The sequence below is a fragment of the Geotrypetes seraphini genome, chromosome 9, assembly GCF_902459505.1.
Source record: "Geotrypetes seraphini chromosome 9, aGeoSer1.1, whole genome shotgun sequence".
Taxonomy (NCBI): domain Eukaryota; kingdom Metazoa; phylum Chordata; class Amphibia; order Gymnophiona; family Dermophiidae; genus Geotrypetes; species Geotrypetes seraphini.
This window is the reverse complement of record NC_047092.1, coordinates 115,667,930-115,687,211: the sequence shown is the minus strand read 5'-3', so window position 1 is coordinate 115,687,211 and position 19,282 is coordinate 115,667,930. Positions and strand designations below refer to the sequence as shown.

The 19,282-nt window shown below is 45.0% G+C and overlaps 1 protein-coding gene across 5 annotated transcripts in view; it reads left to right on the top strand.

The window, feature by feature from the left end:
* The window catches only part of PPP1R7 (protein phosphatase 1 regulatory subunit 7), a 318,429-nt gene extending 303,485 nt beyond the window's left edge, over positions 1 to 14,944 (top strand). For all 5 annotated transcript variants that reach the window (XM_033957511.1, XM_033957510.1, XM_033957509.1 and 2 more), the window contains one exon: positions 13,889 to 14,944. In XM_033957511.1, the coding sequence (XP_033813402.1) occupies positions 13,889 to 14,065 (177 nt within the window). In that variant the 3' untranslated portion in view covers positions 14,066 to 14,944. The remainder of the gene's footprint in view (positions 1 to 13,888) is intronic.
* The last annotated feature ends 4,338 nt before the right edge of the window (positions 14,945 to 19,282 follow it).

The window sequence follows — 19,282 nt, the reverse complement described above, 5'->3', positions numbered from 1 at the left end:
AAGAAAAGTTTTGCATGCTGACCTTGGCATCCCTGTATCCCCTCATCGAGCAGAACGACTGGTTATGCTTTCTGGATCTGAAGTAGGCCTACATTCACATCCCCATTCATCCAGCCTCACGCCAATTCCTCAGATTCCGGGTGGGACATCTTCATCTTCAATACCGAGTGCTTCCCTTCGGCCTGGCCTCATCCCCCAGAGTCTTCACCAAGTGTCTGGTAGTGATAGCCGCAGTACTCAGGAACCACAGCCTCCAGGTGTTCCCTTACCTGGACAACTGGCTCATCAAGGATTCCACGTATCAGGGAGTCGCCCTCGCGACCCAGAAGACAATTTGGCTACTACAACATCTGGGATTCGAAATAAATTTCCAAAAATCCCATTTACAGCCCTCCCAGTCTCTTCACTTCATTGGGGTGATCCTGGATACTACCCAACTGAGCATTCCTCCCTCCCCCACGCATGGAGGCTTTTCTTCACCTTTACCATTTAGTGTCCTCTCGCCCTTCCATCTCGGCGAGACAGATGATGGTCCTGCTGGGCCACATGGCCTCTACAGTGCATGTGATGCCATTTGCCAGACTTCACCTCAGGACGCCTCAGTGGACCTTGGTGTCTCAGTGGTCCCAGACGTCCGACCCTCTGACTCAACACATCCAGGTCACTCCTGCTCTGCAACAGTCTCTTCGTTGGTGAATGCTATCCTCCAATCTCTCCAGAGGCTTGTTATTCCAAACCCCCCGCCATCAGAAAGTCCTCATGACCGACTCATCGACTTATGCTTGGGGGGCCCATCTGGACGGCCTCCACACCCAGGGTCACTGGCCAGCACGGACCGCCAGTGCCACATCAATCTCCTAGAACTCAGGGCAATCTTCAACGCTCTCCAGACCTTTCAACATCTCCTTCACGACCAGGTGGTCCTCATTCGCACAGACAACCAGGTCGCCATGTACTATGTGAACAAGCAGGGAGGCACGGGATCGGCCTCCCTCTGCCAGGAAGCTCTGAAAGTGTGGGATTGGGCAATTTGCAACAACACCTTCCTCAGAGCAGTCTACATTCAGGGGGCGGACAATGCCTTAGCAGACAACTTGAGCCGTCTTCTACAACTTCACGAGTGGACCCTCAACTCCATGCCCCTCCATTACATCTCCCTGTGGGGAACGCCTCAGATAAACCTCTTTGCAGCCCCCCCACAACTTCAAACTGCCTCACTTTTGCTCCAGGATCTACACCCCTCAGCGCCTCGAGGCGGATGCATTCCTCCTGGACTGGACGAATCACTTTCTATATGCGTTTCCTCCTCATCCAAAAGACTCTGGTCAAGCTGAAGTCAGACCATGCCACCATGATCCTGATTGCTCCACGGTGGCCCAGACAACCTTGGTACTCCCTTCTACTTCAACTCAGCAGCAGGGAGCCATACCCTCTACCAGTTTTTCCATCTCTGCTTACACAGCATCAGGGATCTCTACTTCACCCCAACCTGCAGTCTCTACACCTGACAGCTTGGTTCCTCTCAACGTAACCCCTCTACAGTTCTCCCAAACTGTGAGGGATGTCTTGGAAGCTTCAAGGAAGCCTGCTACCAGACAATGCTACCACCAAAAATGGACTAGATTCTCTGTTTGGTGTGTCTCTCAGCGTCAGGAGCCTCAACATTCCTCCTTGCCTTCAGTTTTGGACTACCTTTTGCACCTGTCTCAGTCTGGCCTCAAGTCTTCCTCCATACGAGTCCACCTCAGTGCAATCACTGCTTTCCATCAGCCTCTCCAAGGAAAACCTCTGTCTGCTCATCCTGTGGTTTCCAGATTCATGAAATGACTTTTCCATGTCAATCCTCCCCTCAAACCGCCTCCAGTGGTTTGGGACCTCAATGTTGTCCTTTCACAGCTTATGAAACCTCCATTTGAACCTCTTCACAAGGCTCACCTGAAGTATCTCACTTGGAAAGTGATGTTTCTCATTGGCCTCACTTCCGCTCGATGGGTCAGTGAGCTCCAAGCCTTGGTCGCGGACCCACCTTTTACAGTCTTCCATCATGACAAGGTGGTCCTCCGCACCCATCCGAAATTTCTCCCGAAAGATGTCTCGGAATTTCATCTTAACCAATCCATTGTTCTGCCAGTGTTACATAGAAACATAGAAATAGACGGCAGATAAGGGCCACGGCCCATCTAGTCTACCCACCTTAATGACCCACCCCTACCTTTCTCTGTGAAGAGAACCCACATGACGATCCCATTTTGTCTTAAAATCGGGCACGCTGCTGGCCTCAATCACCTGAAGTGGAAGACCATTCCAGCGATCCACCACTCTCTCGGTGAAAAAGTATTTTCTGGTGTCACCATGCAGCTTCCCTCCTCTGATTTTCCACGGATGCCCTCTTGTAGCCGTGGGACCTTTGAAAAAGAAGATATCTTCCTCTACCTCGATGCGGCCCATGAGATATTTGAACGTCTCGATTATGTCTCCCCTCTCTCTGCGTTCCTCGAGTGAGTATAGCCGCAACTTATCCAGCCGTTCCTCGTATGGGAGGTCCTTGAGTCCTGAGACCATCCGGGTGGCCATTCGCTGGACCGACTCCAGTCTCAGCACATCTTTGCGGTAATGAGGCCTCCAGAATTGTACACAGTATTCCAGATGGGGTCTCACCATGGATCTATACAATGACATAATGACTTCAAGCTTATGATTGACGAAACCCCTACGTATACACCCTATGATTTGTCTAGCCTTAGATGAAGCCTGCTCCACTTGATTGGCAGTCTTCATGTCTTCACTGATGATCACCCCTAAGTCCCGTTCTGCTACAGTCCTTGCTAGGATCTCGCCATTAAGGGTGTAACTTCTGCATGGGTTTTGGCTGCCAAGGTGCATGACCTTGCATTTTTTGGTATTGAAACTTAGTTGCCAGATCCTAGACCAGCGCTCCAATAGGAGTAGGTCGTGCGTCATATTGTCGGATATTGAGTTTTTGATCGTTGCACTCCTTTCTACTACATTGCATAGTTTGGCGTCATCTGCGAATAACGTTATTTTACCTCGAAGCCCTTCTGCTAAGTCTCTTATAAAGATATTGAACAGGATCGGGCCCAAGACCGATCCCTGCGGCACTCCACTAATCACCTCTGTCATTTCAGAGGGGGTGCCATTCACCACCACTCGCTGAAGCCTGCCTCCAAGCCAGTTCTCAACCCATTTTGTCAAAGTGTCACCCAATCCTATAGAACTCATTTTGTTCAACAGCCTGCGGTGTGGTACGCTATCGAAAGCTTTGCTGAAGTCTAAGTATACGATGTCCAGGGGCTCCCCAACATCCAGCTTCCTCGTCACCCAGTCAAAGAAGCTGATCAGGTTGGATTGGCAGGATCTCCCCATAGTAAATCCATGTTGATGGGGATCCCGTAGATTCTCCTCGTTCATGATCGTATCCAATTGATGTTTGATTAGAGTTTCCATCAGCTTGCTCACTATTGATGTGAGACTCACAGGTCTATAGTTTGCAGCCTCCATTTTTTATGGAGTGGAATGACGTTAGCCGTTTTCCAGTCCAACGGGACTATACCCGTACTAAGGGAAAGATTGAAGAGCGCGGATAGTGGTTCCGCCAAGACATCACTTAACTCCCTGAGCACCCTGGGGTGTAGGTTGTCTGGCCCCATCGCTTTGTTAACCTTGAGTTTAGACAGCTCACAGTAGACACTGCCTGGCGTAAACTCAAAGCTACTAAACGGGTCTACTGAACAATCCCTCGTCTGTAGCAGAGGGCCAGATCCCGGCTCCTCGTGGGTGAAGACCGAGCAGAAGTATTCGTTTAAAAGTTTAGCCTTTTCCGAGTCCGCTTCTACATAGTTCCCGTCTGGTTTCCTAAGGCGTACTATTCCGCCTGTGTTTCTGTTTCTGTCGCTAATATACCTGAAGAAGGATTTATCGCCCTTCTTGATGTTCTTTGCTAACGTCTCCTCGTTTCGGAATTTGGCCTCTCTAACTGCTTTTTGATGGCTCTTGCCTTGACCAGGTAGTCTTCTCTCAAGTCCTGATTCCCTGATTGTTTGTAAGAAATGAACGCTCTTTTCTTTTCTTTTATGAGGCCCGAGATCTCCACAGAGAACCACTGTGGCCTATTGTTCCTTCGCCGTTTACTTACTGATTTTATATATCGGTTGGTTGCCTCCTGTATGGTATCTTTCAGAGCTGACCACATTTCTTCTACGTTATCTGTTACCGCTTGGTTTTGTAGCGCTTGATGGATGAATTCCCCCATGTCCTCGAAGTTGGCGTCCTTGAAGCTTAGGACCTTGGTCAATGTGTTAGCTTTGGCGAACCCCTTTTTGAGATTGAACCATACCATATTGTGGTCACTGGAGGCCAATGCTTCGCCCACTGAGACCTCTATGACACTTTCGCCATTTGTAAGTAACAGGTCCAGTATTGCCTGCTTCCTTGTTGGCTCCAGTACCAGTTGTTTCAGTCTTGCTCCCTTTATAGAGTTCAATAGCCTCCTGCTGCTGCTGGATGCAGAGGAAAGTGTGTTCCAATCCACACCAGGCATATTGAAGTCACCTAACAGTACTGTATCCCCACGCAAGGTGATATTCTCTATGTCTCCGATCAATTCCATATCCAGGTCCTCCTGTTGATTTGGGGGTCTGTATATTACGCCAAGATACAGGCATTTGTCTTTCCCCCTGGCCAAATTTACCCAAAGGGATTCCCCTGTGTACCTGACATCTGCAATTCTGGTGACTTTAATGTCATCTTTAGTATATAGTGCTACACCTCCTCCCATTTTGCCCTCCCTGTCCCGGCGAAGTAAATTGTAGCCTGGTATGACCATGTCCCACCCGTGGGAGTCCGTGAGCCAGGTCTCAGATATCGCCACCACATCCAGGTCAGCGTTCCTCATTTCAGTCTCTAATTCTAGGATCTTGTTGCCCAAACTGTGGGCGTTGACATACATGGCTTTCCATGTCGCATGTTCGCTTTTAGTGCTAGTTTTATTGTGAGTATCTACCCCAGACACAGAAATGTGTGTACCCTGTGGGGGAATTCCCGCTTGAGCTATTTGGACTCTTTTGGTACAATTTGCAAGGTGTGTACCCTCCCTAGACCCCAAATCACAACATGTACCCACCCCAGACTCGGAAATGTGTGTACTCGCCCTAGTCCTGGACCCAGAATTTCGGTGTCCACTTACCCCAGTCTCCAAAAAATGTTGGCAGCCTAGCTCGCCAGGTGGGTTGATTGAGCCTGTACCCTCCCCCAACTTACCTAGTTTAAAGCCCTGTGAAGTAGGCAGGCTAGTCGGTGTCCAAGGACGTTCTTCCCTCTTCTGGTCAGGTGTAGCCCGTCTGATCCTTGTAGTCCTTGTAGCGTCTCTCCATGGTGCAGAAACCCGAAGTTCATCTCCTTGCACCATCCTCGCAGCCAGTCATTAGCCCTCTGGATGCGCTCATCTCTGGCTCTACCTTTGCCCCTCACTGGGAGGATCGAGGAGAAGACCACCTGCGCTTCCATCCTCATCAGCTTCTCACCCAGGGCTCTAAAGTCTTCTTGTATGCTCTCATGGGTGTTCCTGGCAGTGTCATTAGTTCCAACGTGGATGAGAAGCATAGGGAAGTGGTCCTGGGGCTTGATGAGTCTGTCCAGGCAAGCGGTAACATCCCGAATCTTGGCCCCCGGCAGACAGTGGTTCTTTCCGAAACCACACTCTCACCCTGGCGAATCTGCTCTTCATACTCTGGACTGTAAGCATGCTTTGGCTTTCTACCTAGAAGCACCAAACCTCACAGAACTGCTCCCCAACTTTTCATCTCCTTCAATCCGAACAAGTTGGGACACCCCGTTTCCAAGCGCACCATCTCCAACTGGATGTCGGCTTGCATCTCATTCTGCTATGCCCAGGCTGGATTGCCCCTTGACAAAAAAATCACAGCCCATAAGGTCAGAGCTATGGCAGTTTCTGTAGCTTTCCTCAGATCGACACCGATTGAGGAGATTTGTAAAGCTGCCACTTGGTCCTCGGTTCATACATTCACTTCTCACTATTGCCTGGATACTTTCTTCAGACGGGATGGACAGTTTGGCCAAACAGTATTACAAAATTTATTCTCCTAAGTTGCCAACTCTCCCACCATCCCACTATGGTTAGCTTGGAAGTCACCCATTAGTGAGAATACCTGCCTGCTTGTCCTGGGATAAAGCAATGTTACTTACCGTAACAGTTGTTATCCAGGGACAGCAGGCAGCTATTCTCACGTCCCACCCACCTCTCCTGGGTTGGCTTCTTTGCTAGCTATCTGAACTGAGGAGACGCGCCCTGATCTGGGCGGGAAGGCACTTGCGCATGCGCGGTGCGGGCGACTCGAAACTTCGAGTTTTTCTTCAAAGAAGCGTCCACATCGGGGCTCCGTTGGATCACGTCACCCATTAGTGAGAATAGCTGCCTGCTGTCCCTGGATAACAACTGTTACGGTTAGTAACATTGCTTTATTCTCATTAAATTGTCCAGATGCTCAACATCTAGTCTCTTTCTGTCTTTTGTCTTTATGTTGTTCATCAAACTGAATCCTCTTTCACAGTCAGCACTTGAAGCCTGGAATGTACCGCAGATATCCAGAAGCAAAAATAAGTCTTGAAGTTGATCCTGCTGTTTTGTGAATGCAACTAGATCTGCAAATGTCTTAACTGCTCCAGTTTGCAATTTCTCATTAACAATCAATTTAAATTCTGGAAACTGCTTACAAAGTTCTTTCTGGAATGCTTTGTTGTCTTTTTCCAGAAGAACATGGTATCGGTTTCCAAGCCTCTTCATCTGCTCAAGACCAAATGTATAATCCTCTAAGTTCACAGCTGTTGAAAAACATTCTTTGTCAAATATTGCCCAATCTTGTAATTCCTCATCTGGAAATCTATTATCCAAATGTTCACATGTCTGCTGAATGAACTTAATTATTGACTTTGTGTTCACTTGGTGCTGAAATAACGAAAGCAAATGGCTGGCATTTTCGGTATAGTAAGGTTTCTCTCCAAGATACTGTGATCTGAGTTTCTTTATTTTTGCCTTTGCAAACTGAAAGGCTTCCACAGTAGACAGCAAACTTCTTTGAAAAAGTTTACACAAGTTGCTTAATTCTGATAATGCATCATTCAGTATTGTAATTTCAACATGGTGTTCTGGATTCTGTAGGTTCTCTAGGCCACAGTTCTTCAACCGCCGGTCCGCGGACCGGTGCCTGTCCGCAAAAAAATGTTGCCGGTCCGTGAAGGATTCGGGTCCCCGCCGCAGCAAAAAGTGCCGGCGTCAGCTGACATGCAACTTCCTGTTGCCGTCGCTATGCCGACACTCCTGCCTTCCACCTCCTACTCCTGCCGCGTATGTCTCCGCACCCCCAGACAAGCAGGGGCAGCTTTCTGTGCTTTTAACTTCGGCACACAGCTGCCCCTAAGCAGTATTTTAGCCGCGGTTTCATGAGGCAGCCTCGGGGCCTTTGATAGGCCGGCCCACATCGCATCATCAAAGCGGGCCGGCCTACCAAAGGCCCGAGGCTGCCTCATGAAACCGCGGCTAAAATACTGCTTAGGGGCAGCTGTGTGCCGAAGTTAAAAGCACACAGAGCTGCCGCTAGCCTACATAGAGGAAACATTTGCTGGAGAGGGAAGGAGGGAAGGGAGTAGGGGTGCTCCTGGACAAGGGAGGGGAAAGGGCTACTGCTGACAGAGGAGAAGGGGAAGGGATGAGAATTACTGTTGGATAAGGGGAGGAAGAAAGGGAGAAGGGGTACTCCTGGACAAGGGAGGGGAAGGGGCTACTGCTGACAGGGGAGAAGGGGAAGGGATGAGAATTACTGTTGGATAAGGGGAGGAAGAAAGGGAGAAGGTACTGCTGGACAGGGGAGGAGGAACATTTGAAGGAAACAGCTGGCAGGGAGATTAGAGGAGGGGAAGGAGTCAGGATGGAATGGAGAGATCAAATGAGGGAAAGGGGAGAGACAGAGGAATGACAAAGTAGAAAGAGATTGATGCTGGGAAGGGGGATCAGATGAGAAATAAGGAAAGAGGGACAAAGATGCTAGATCTGGTGTAGGAGAGAGGGGCATAAAAGAACGCAGATACCATATGGAAGGGGGAGGGGTAGAGGGCAGACAGTGGATGGAAGAGGCAGAGGGCAGACGCTGGATGGAAGAGAGTGAAAAGAAGATGAAAGCAGAAACCAGAGACGACAAAAGGTAGAAAAAAATAATTTTATTTCTATCTTGTGATTAGAATATATCAGATTTAAAATATGTATCCTGCTAGAGCTGATGTTAGACATAACTGGGGAGTGCAAAGCCCAGGCAGTGCGTCTTTAGCTTCCAGCTGGCTTAGGGCTCTCTCTGACCAGGAGGCAGTTGCCCTAGTTCCACTCCCCTAACACCATTCCTGCCATATGTGACTGTGGTATTCTGTTAGCATGATATTTGTGTAGCATTCTGTAATAATTTGGCTTATTCAGTTTTCTTGATAGTAGAGGGGATATATGTGAAGGGGAGGGGAGACAGGGGTTTTGTTGATCCTTGCCCTGTATTATTTATATTTATAAAATGACAATTGTACAGAATATTGTTTCTTTTTATACTTTAATAAAATATGTTCAATATAAAATCATAACTATTTGAGGCTTGTGCGGATGGGATCAGATGGTTAATGGGACCGAGCTCGCGGGGATGGTGCTTTTAAAAATTTCAGTCTTATTAGTTTGCCGGTCCACGAAATAATTATTTTATTTCCGTCGGTCCATAGGTGTAAAAAGGTTGAAGAACACTGCTCTAGGCAATATTTATGGACCTGGTCATTATTCTCATCAACCTGTTTTCTACAGTATTCCACTAAAATATCATAGTTCAAAACCAAAGCATTGACAGCAAAATGCCTGGATAACCACCAAACTTTGTTGAGTGGTCTGAATGCAATCACTTCTGCTTCAGCAGCTTTGGCCAAGGCCTCAAATATCCTTCTTGACAGATGATCTGCAGAAAATTGTGTAAACAGTTCTCAGCAGAGTTTCTATCTCCTTCATCAATTGTATATCTTTCCATGCATCATCTATTCCCAAATCCTCTCTGTGTGCCACACAGTGTTGTTCAGACAAATGTGGAATTAACTGGCGAAGAAATGCTGCTACCCCTCTCTGCTTGCCTAGCATAACTGAGGCTCGATCAGAGGTAAACATAACCATCTTGTTCAAATCTAATTCGTTGTCTGCATAAAATTTCTGAATGGCTCCAAGGATTGACAAGCTATCACAAGCTGTTAATTTAACAATTCCAGCGAATACAGTTTTATGGACTGAATTATTGGCATTTCTAAATTTCATGTACAGAACTAACATTTTGGAAACAGATATCAGTTAATTCATCCACGATCAAGGTATGGTAAGCTGCATTTTTAATCTCCAATAATATTTCCGACCTAATGGTTGAATTTATACACTCAACAAATTCAAAAGCATAGTTTTTGCTTCGCCAGCTTTCTGGTATCTTTACATATTTCGCAACATGGTCATGAATTGCCTGCACTGATAGCATTGAAAAATTTATTTTAACAGCAAGTAAAACGTTATCAATGAGTATCTTTACCTCATCAGGAGTCGCTTGTTGCCGATTAACTAATTCTTTTCTGTTTTCACGATCTTTCGATTCTGTCAGCATGTTTTTCAACAGACTACTGCTTTTGTTTTTCAGTTTCGTGACTGCTTCAATGTGCGATTTTTGGCTCAAATGCCGTTTTAAATGATCAACTTTCCAATCGGTCCACGTTTTTCCTGATGTCCAGTCGCTATTGTATTCCGCTTTCATGCAAATTTTGCACTTAACACCATCAGTTTCTGAGTAATAAAAAAATTCCCCAAGTAGCACGTGCCATGCGGTGCCATGCGTTAACTTCGTTTCAACATAGCATTCAGTCAAACCACTCTGTTTTAAAACCCAAGCACCTCTTTTTGCCTGTGTTACATAAACTTTCCTCAGTTCGCCGCTTAGACATGGCCATGAATTATTTAAAAACTAGTCTTTAAGCCCGTTACATTAACGGGTGCTAGAATATATGTATGTCTGTCTGTCTTTCTTTCTGTCTCACTCCCTGCCCTTGTGTCTTTCTTCTTTTCTTTCTGTCTGTCTCCCTCCCTCCTATTATTTGTCTTTCTTTCTATTTGTCTCTCTTTCTGCCCCCTATGCAGCATTTATCTCCCCTTGTCCACTTTCCTGTACAGTAGCCATATCAGCATTCCCTCCTCCTCCATTTCCATGTGCATCAGCATTTCCCCCCTCCCTACTTCCCTGTGCAGAATTTTCCTCCCTCGGGTGCTAGAATATATGTGTGTGTCTGTCTTTATTTCTTTCTCTCTCTGTCTCCTTAGCCACTTTTTCCTGTCCATTCTCCCTTCTTTTTACCTCCCCTGTGTCCACCACCACCCCTTCACTGCTCCCCTTACCCAGCAGCAGCCCTTCTCCCTTTGTTTTACCTCCCCCCTATCCATCAGTACCTCTTCCTGCTCCCCCTGTCCAACAATAGGCATCCCTTCCTTTTTCCCCCCCCCGTCCATCATCACCTCTTCCTGCTCCCTCTGTCCAGCAGTAGGCCTCCCTTCATTCCCCCCCCCCCCGTCCATCAGCATCTCTTCCTGCTCCCCCTGTCCAGCAGTAGGCCTCCCTTCATTTTTTCCCCCTGTCCATCAGCACCTCTTCCTTCTCCCCCTGTCCAGCATTAGGCCTCCCTTCATTTTTCCCCCTGTCCACCACCACCCATTCAAGCTCCCCTTATCCAGCAGCAGCCCTTCTCCCTTTGTTTTACCTCCCCCCTGTCCTTCAGCACCTCTTCCTGCTCCCCCTGTCCAGCAGTAGGTCTCCCTTCATTTCCCCCCCTGTCCATCAGCACCTCTTCCTGCTCCCTCTGTCCAGCAGTAGGCCTCCCTTCATTTCCCCCCCTGTCCATCAGCACCTCTTCCTGCTCCCCCTGTCCAGCAGTAGGCCTCCCTTCATTTCCCCCCCCCCCTGTCCATCAGCACCTCTTCCTGCTACCCCTGTCCAACAATAGACCTCCCTTCCTTTTTCCCCCCCTGTCCTTCATCACCTCTTCCTGCTCCCCCTGTCCACGGGAGTTAGTACAGGGCCGTTCTCCCCAGAGTTTTTTATTTACTCGGATAGAGTCCTTGCCGCCCCCCCTTCCCTTCCCGCGTACCCGATTACGAACTCGGCGATTCAAGCAGCCTGTGCAGCAATCTTCACACGCTGCTTCGGGTTCTTCTACTGCCCTGATTTACTCTGGCACGTCCCTAATGACATCATCAGAGACGTGGCAGAGCAAATCAGGGCAGTAGAAGGGCCTGAAGCAGCGTGTGAAGACTGCTGCACATGCTGCTTAAATCGCCGGGTAGGTAGTCGGGTCAGCGGCAAGGGAAGGGTGGTGAGCGGCAAAGGACTCCTCTGGTCTGTTGCGGAGGGCGGCTCGGCTTCATTTCATGATTCGTTCTGGAGAGGGGGGGGGCAAATGCGCTGTGTTGAGGGGAAGGGTAGGCAGACGCGGGGACCGGGTTGCGCGTTTTCATGCTCAGTAGATTTCGCAGCTTCTGTGGTGCCTGAACTGCAGGAGAGGGAGCGGGTTGTGCATGGCGGGGGAGGCCCCGACTGTCCCAGCTGCAGCTTCTTCGTCGATGAAAGTCACCGCCGCAGCTCCTCTCTCGATCCTGGTGCAGTTCGAGAGAGCTCCGGTACCACATGCATAGTGAGAGCCGGGGGTGAGGAAGGCGGCGCAGCTGTGTAATTTTTTTTTTTTTTTATTTGAAAGCCGCCACCGGGGCCGCGCATGCGCACGCATGTTTCTGCGACAGATCAGGGAACACTTTTGAGTGTGCATGCGCGGCCTAGCATTTTATTATATTAGATAATGAATTCTTTGATATTTAAAGTAACTTAATCCTATATAATAAAACGCTAATCGTGCATGCACACTTCTATCTGCGTGTTCTGTGAGGTGTAGGTCCGTGGCCACAGGAGTGCGCATGTGCGAGTCCCCAGCCTTACTGGTATTTTCATGCTGTTCTTCGGTCTGCCCTGCTTCTTGCTTTAATGTATTTTTGGAAAATACGCCTTAGTGTATTTTTGAAAAATATTATTTATGAACATTTCTCATGCAGTGACTTTTTGCATACAACTAACTTTATTTAGTCACTCAACAGCAACATTGTATTTGTTGATTTTGTTACCCCTTCAGTATTTTTTAGTGTATTTTTAAGCTGAAAGACGTGGCAGCGGCTCCTCTCACGATCCCCACCTGCGTCGGAAGTCCGATGCAGTTGGGGATCTTGAGAGGAGCCGCCGCTGCATCTTTCAACTTAAAATATACTAAGGCAAGCAGGGCAGACCGAAGCTTCAAAAAACATTTCAGGCGGCGGTGCGGAGAAGCAGATGGAAAAAACAAGGCTCCGAGGAGGACACGCAGGCACGGTGTCGCTCGAGGAGAACTTTTGTGATGCCGCGCCGGCGCTTGGCCTGAGCCGCCGCCGCCGCTTCCTCTCACCTCTGCCCGCGCTCGATTCCAGTCGCGCCCACTGCGTATTTTAGTGAGCGACACGAGAAAAATTATGAGCGACGCCAATGAAAATAATGAGCAATCACTCATGCATTCAGCTTAGAGGGAACAATGGTTGGGACATGTATGTAGCGACATCTAGTTGGTGGCCTTTTTCGTGTGTGGGTTGGGGGTTGAGGATCTGGTAGTTCAGAGCTTTGAGGTATGAGAGTATATTTTCTACTTGTTTGGAGGTGTGGTCTTCTAGGTGGAGGTTTATGTCTCCAAGAAGTAGGTTATGAGGTGATGTTAGGGAGTTCTGATAAATGAATTATTCGAGAGCATGTTTGTTAGCATTCCATTTTCCTGGTGTTAGGTAACAGAGAATGCAGGTCAGAGTTCCTATGAGTGAATCGTCGGATAATTGGCAGGCTAGGAGATCCAATTGGGGGGTGGAGTGTTAGTCAAGAATCTTTATGTTGATGTTGTTTTTGAGTATGATGGCTAGACCTCCTCCTCGCTTTTTTTCTCGGCAGACCAATTTTATTTTGTAGCCCATCGGGCAGAGTTCTGGCTAGGAATAAGCAACTTAACTGTTCTTTAACTATCCAGTCCTTTATTAGGTCTGCCTTTGCGCTTATCAATCTGATGTTCATGTATGCACAGGCTAGTGAGGTGTAATTTGTGTGGGGAGAGGGGTGCATTTTGGATGGAGGAAGTTTTTTGTTTGAGGGTGAATGTTGTGGACTGGTGACTTTAGTTTTGGGAAGCAAAGCAATTTAAAGATATTAACAGCATTTATACCAATGTGTTCCCTTGGCTAACTTGCTTCTAATCGCAACATTTATTCCCAAAGATTGTGCTTGTTCTGTGGGAGGATCTCTTAGTGGTAAAGAATGCTTATAACTGACTTATAACTGACTTATAACTGACTTATAACAGTCATCCTTATAACTGACTCAATTCAATATTTCAAGAAAAACTTATAGAAAATATGAAGGAACTACTTTCAATATATACTTAAATGAAGATTATGGCTTTATTCTAAACTAGGGGTGTCTAACCTTTTGGCTTCCCTGGGCCGCATTGGCCGAAAAAAATGTTTCTGGGGCCGCACAAATGCTGCAGCAAGACAGAGGAGGGAGCCGGCAAGACAGTAAACACCCGGGGGCAGCAGAAGGAAACACTGCATCGCCCTCAACCGGGGTCGCACAAAATACTTCATGGGGCCACAGGTTGGACACCCCTGTTCTAAACTATCATTAAAACATTAAAAATAAAGACTTTAACAAATATTTCCTCTTCTAATGTTCTTATTAATATTTCTTTTTCTTAGATGAACGACAATCTTGTTGAAAGCTGGAGTGATCTAGATGAGCTGAAAGGAGCCAAGACTCTGGAGACTGTCTACTTAGAGAGGAACCCCTTACAGAAGGACCCACAATACCGGCGCAAAATTATGCTTGCCTTGCCATCTGTCCGGCAGATTGATGCCACTTTTGTCCGGTTCTGAACAGCTGTCTGTAGTATCCCAGTCCTTTCACACTCATGTCTTTTATGCTTGACTGACCATCTCCCTTACCCCCAGCACTGTGTGCATTCTAGAAATGCACCCACATGGCATATTGACGCCCACCTCTGTGAGCCACATACCAAATTGATCTTTTATCAAATGCATTGAACTTTGGTCCTCTATACTAAGGAAGCTAAAAGTATGTTGTTGGCGTACTGGCTTATGGCCCTGTATAGCAGGACCACTGATATGTTCTCTACCTATCTTTTGCCCCCTTTTCATATCTCTTTAATGTCATGAGGAATTTTATGCACATCTACCATACATCAGGACATGAAGGGGTAGTCGCAGACTCCCACAGCCTAACAGTACAAGCCTTGAAGTAGAGACATACTGGGGTTTTTTTGTTTTTTTAAAATAATTATTGTTATTAAATCTTGTGACATGAACATTGTCTGGTTTACCTTTTCACACACACACTAGTGCTCCCTGTTATGTCTTTCTATAGTGTTCAGTTGCATATATTATTTTTGTACTAAATGTTCTTTATGTTCTTCACTCATGGTTACTCTAAGAAAGGTAACAAGCCCCTGCTTCTTATGGTGGAAAGCTGGCCTTGGAATGTACAGCCTTATGCTCTTCCTAAGCACCTGAAAAGATCACCTTTTCGGTGTGCTTGATTTTCATTCTTGCATACTGCAGCCAGACCAAAGTCCCAACCCCATTACAGTACTAGGATTGCAGTGATCAGGAAAACTATAATTAGTTTACAGTTAATATGTCCCTTAACTCATAGGTTTGAAAAAATATTGATTCTATTGGATGTATATCTCTGTTTAGCCTAGATGCAATTAAAAAAAAAAGATTTCGACATGGTTATGGTGGATGGTTCATAAATAATTATTTTGCCTGGTAGATTTGGTCGTCTCCATATTTTACTGCTGGGGCAAGCTGTATGATACAGACTTTCTTTTTGTGATCGGCTAGGTACTCTAATGCTTCATACTAGCTGTTGTCAGAGGCAGGATACTGGGTATGTCATAGAATGACATTTCTTATGTATGTTGTAGAAAGTGATTTATTGTAGCTGCCAATAATTTAAATAGCTCCAGTTGAGACTGTTCCAGCTTCCATTTCACTAGTCTTCCATTGTGAAGGGCAAATATAGTATTACCCATCTGTGCAAACTGCATCCTCTTGTTGATAGTGCAGCCTCCTCATTTATTATTATTATAGCTTATCTTATGCCAGTATCCCTTAAATTAGACACTGGAGCAGAGGAGCAAGAGTGCAATAAACTGATGTATTGAGGGATTTAAACTATGATAAATAGAAAAAAAATTCAAATATATCCTAAAGTGTATTGGACCAATATTACTCAGAAAAATTTAATTGGATTCATTCAGGATAGTTCCTGTAGATCTGATTTAAAAAAAGAATAGTAGGCAATTCCAGTTGCTCAGTGGCAAATATTGTGTACTGCAATGTGGGAAATCTGAATTTGCCATCTGGGCTGAGGATGCTGCACGAGTAGTGCTCTATCTTCCAAAGTGATGGAGTGTTAAACCATTGCTCAACAACAAAAGTTAGAGAACATAAGAATTACCGCTGCTGGGTCAGACCAGTGGTCCATCATGCCCAGCAGTCCGTTCACGCGGTGGCCCTCTAGTCAAAGACCAGCGCCCTAACTGAGACTAGCCCTACCAGCCCTACCAGAGACAGGACTTGGGATCAGTGTCTCTTGGCCAAGGGCGGTTCCTACAGTGACTGGTCTGAGTTAGGAGGAAGATATAAAATGAAGGATCATGGCACCATACTGGAAGCCAAACATGCACGAAGAAACAGCTTAGCCAAAACAGGGGAAAGCTTAATTCATGGATTTCTTTCCTGCCCTTCTTTCTTGTGTTTATATGTCTTGCCTGCAGATGGAGAGACATATCTGAGAGAGACAGAGTTTCAAGCCCCTATGTGTACATTTTTTTTGCAACACACATGTAGAAAAGTAAACCCAAAAAATTCACCAAATACTCATAGTTCCATAGTAGAGAAGGGACAAACAAAGAACAAAACGGCACTGTGGAAACGATCTTGATAAACAGTTTATTGCGAAAAAATCTTCACAGATGAAAGCGATATATACACTTGGAAAATCCAAGTTCTGTGGTATAGACCCGACACGGTCTGTGTTTCGTTATAAAGACAGCCTTCTTCTGGGCTCCGTTCTAATTAAACCACAAAATGTAAAACTGCTTGGAAGCATCCAAAATACTGTGTGATAAAGGTCAGAACGCTGTAGGCACGGTGTGAGCCCAGCAAGAATGAGGTGGAAAAGTAAACAATAGATCAAGTATCATAATTTATTTAGCCATTAGTTGGTGCTGACAATGGTTTTCAAAGGATGTATTTTACAATTTAACCACAAAAATGCCACTGTACCAAAGCAAGAAGTTTTTCTCTGAGCCACTAGATGTCAGTACAAATAACCAATAATAATTACATGTCACTGTACACAACAACCATTAAGAGATATATAGTATTGAGTCACTAGATATTAGAAGTTAAGTTTTCAACAAAGAAAGAGAAACACATCTGAACTGCTAAGAGTTAGACCAGAAGGGAGTAAGTAGGACACCATTTATAAAAATGTACTGTGTATGTGTGTGACTTCTCTGTGGCTGTGTGTTGGGATGGTGTATCTCTCTTGCCTGTTGTGGAGGTATGGGACCTATTAAAAATATTTTTAATATTTGTGTCTATCTCTGAAAAAAAGAGGAGAACAGAGGAGCATTTTGAATGAAGTAACCACTGTGTTTCAGTGTTTTTGTGTGCCAGCTGCTTCAATTGCTTCTCCCATTGGACTCTGTTTCTGGGGATTTTATGTCTTCAGAGTCTCCACTTCAGTCTGGACTATTTTTTAATTTGATGTATTTATTCTTTAGTCCTTTCTCCATCCCAAGTTTAGCCGTTTCCATTCAGTTTTTGGAGAGTTATTTTGCCCCAGGTAAATAGTTTTTCAGCTCCAGTGTATAATTTTTTCCAACATTACATCAGATTGGAAAGAAAAACAGGAGGAATGATTAGAGAATTGACAAAACACACCAAAGAACATCATGTCATTAGGCAAATCCATAGACTACCCACGTCTTGAATATTACAGGTCTGCCTTAACCTTAGGTGTGAATAGTTGTCAGATATAAACATCCTCCAGTTTTTATCCTTGGTAATATCGTTTTATTAAGTGCTTTGGTGCGTGTGAAAAAATTTGTGCAATTGCACAGAATACTTGCACATATATTCAACATACAGATGGTATTAGGACCAGAGGTAGTTAGCCTAGTTGTCTATGTGGCCAATGGGGATAGACCTCACTGGTTAGGGTTCAATTTCAGAATGGCCCTCAATACATCAACTCATTATAGTTATTTCTTCTTGGGCTCATATCCTAGCCTTCTGATTAAATGTAGCTAGTATGCTTACTGCCGTTAAACCTTAGTCTTTTCTTTTTCAAAAAGCAAAAATCAAGATTCAAAACAACCAATAATTCATTTATTACTTATCCTTTTAATGCAGTGTCTCTAGCCCCAAAGCAAAGAGGCCGCTGAGAAAAAAGCTCTTTTATGAACCTTGAGAAAGCCCTTTTGGGCAAAACAGGTCCCGTCAAAAAGGGGCATGCTAGAGACACTGCATTAAAAGGATAAGTAATAAATTAATTATTGGCTGTTTTGAGTCTTGTTTTTTGCTTTTTGAAAAAGAAAAGACTAAGGTTTAACAGCAGTAAGCACACCAGCTACATTTAATCAGAAAGCTAGGATATGAGCCCAAGAAGAATAACTATAATGAGTTGATGTATTGAGGGCTCTTGTGCCATTCTGAAATTGAACCCTAACCAGTGAGATCTATACTCGTTGTTGGATTTTCCAATTTGCCTCACATTTTCATCTTCACTATCTTGTAGTGTCTGCCAATGGGGATAGCCCATTTAATCACATACATAGATCTGCAAAATTCATTGGACTGTACCTTAATCTTTTTGTCCAAAGGTAAATTTTGATGCTTTAATTACACTAGATCCAAAAAGCTGCAAATTGGCAAAATTGAGGGTTAGCCTCTTGTCCCTAAGTCTATTCAAAAGTAACCCAAGATTAATGTTTTAAGCAGTAGCACCAATCATCAAGTTTTCGACCTATATCTTTCATAAGCATTCCTAAAAAATTAATAAATGATATTCCATTGAATCTGCCCAGTTCAGATTTATCTACTTTGGATAGATGGGTTGCATACAGCACCTACTGCCTTCTCTCCCTTTTCTTTGACTGTCTTTCCCAATCATGCTTAAAATCTGTTCCACCTTCACTTTTAACTCAGCTTTTCACAAAAATACTTTAGCCAGCATAGGATTCCTTATATGTCTTCTTACAAAGTTTTATAGTTACTTGTGGGATCCATCAGTCTACACTAAGTTCTGATGATTCCACTGAAGCTTTAGATATAGGGTCATTCTTGGTCACACTCTATGATCAGAATTTAGAACCATTAAGTCTTCTGTTGTAATCTAGATCCTTTCCCTTAGTTCAGTGTCTCCCAAACCGTGTGCCACGGCACAGTGGTATACCTCGAAGAGACTCTGGGTGTGCAACGAGAGATTCCAGAATTTTACTTTATTTTTAAAAATTCCCTTCATAAGCATACACTAGAATAGATGACATGTACATCACGTACACAAGTCTGTTAGTGTTATGAGTGTGTGCGTAAGGATACAACTGCCCAGACAAGCATCGTTCTTTGATGTGATTGGTCCTTGAAAAATAATAGCAAGCAATTTTTAGTTTTATTTTTTATGCAGTAGTTATCCTATCTTGAGCAACAAAGCAATCAAGGCTTTGTTACCGTTTGGATCTTCTTATATTTGTGAACTTGGATTTTCAGCTCTGACAAATTAAATTGAAAAAAGAGAACGACTACAGTTGGTGGATGATGAAATGCGTGCTTGCTTGTTGACTATCAAGCTGTGTTTTGAGTTAATTTGCACTCAAAAACAAGCACATCCATCCCATTGATTAGCAGTTCTATCTACTTTAGTTTTACCATTGTTGTAATTACTCATACTTGCTTAAATAACTTGGATTTAATTTTTTGTTGGTTTAGCAATTTTATAACACTAGGAAGAAGTGAATGAGACTTCTTTACCCACAGTTTGAGGTGGTATAGCAGAGCAAT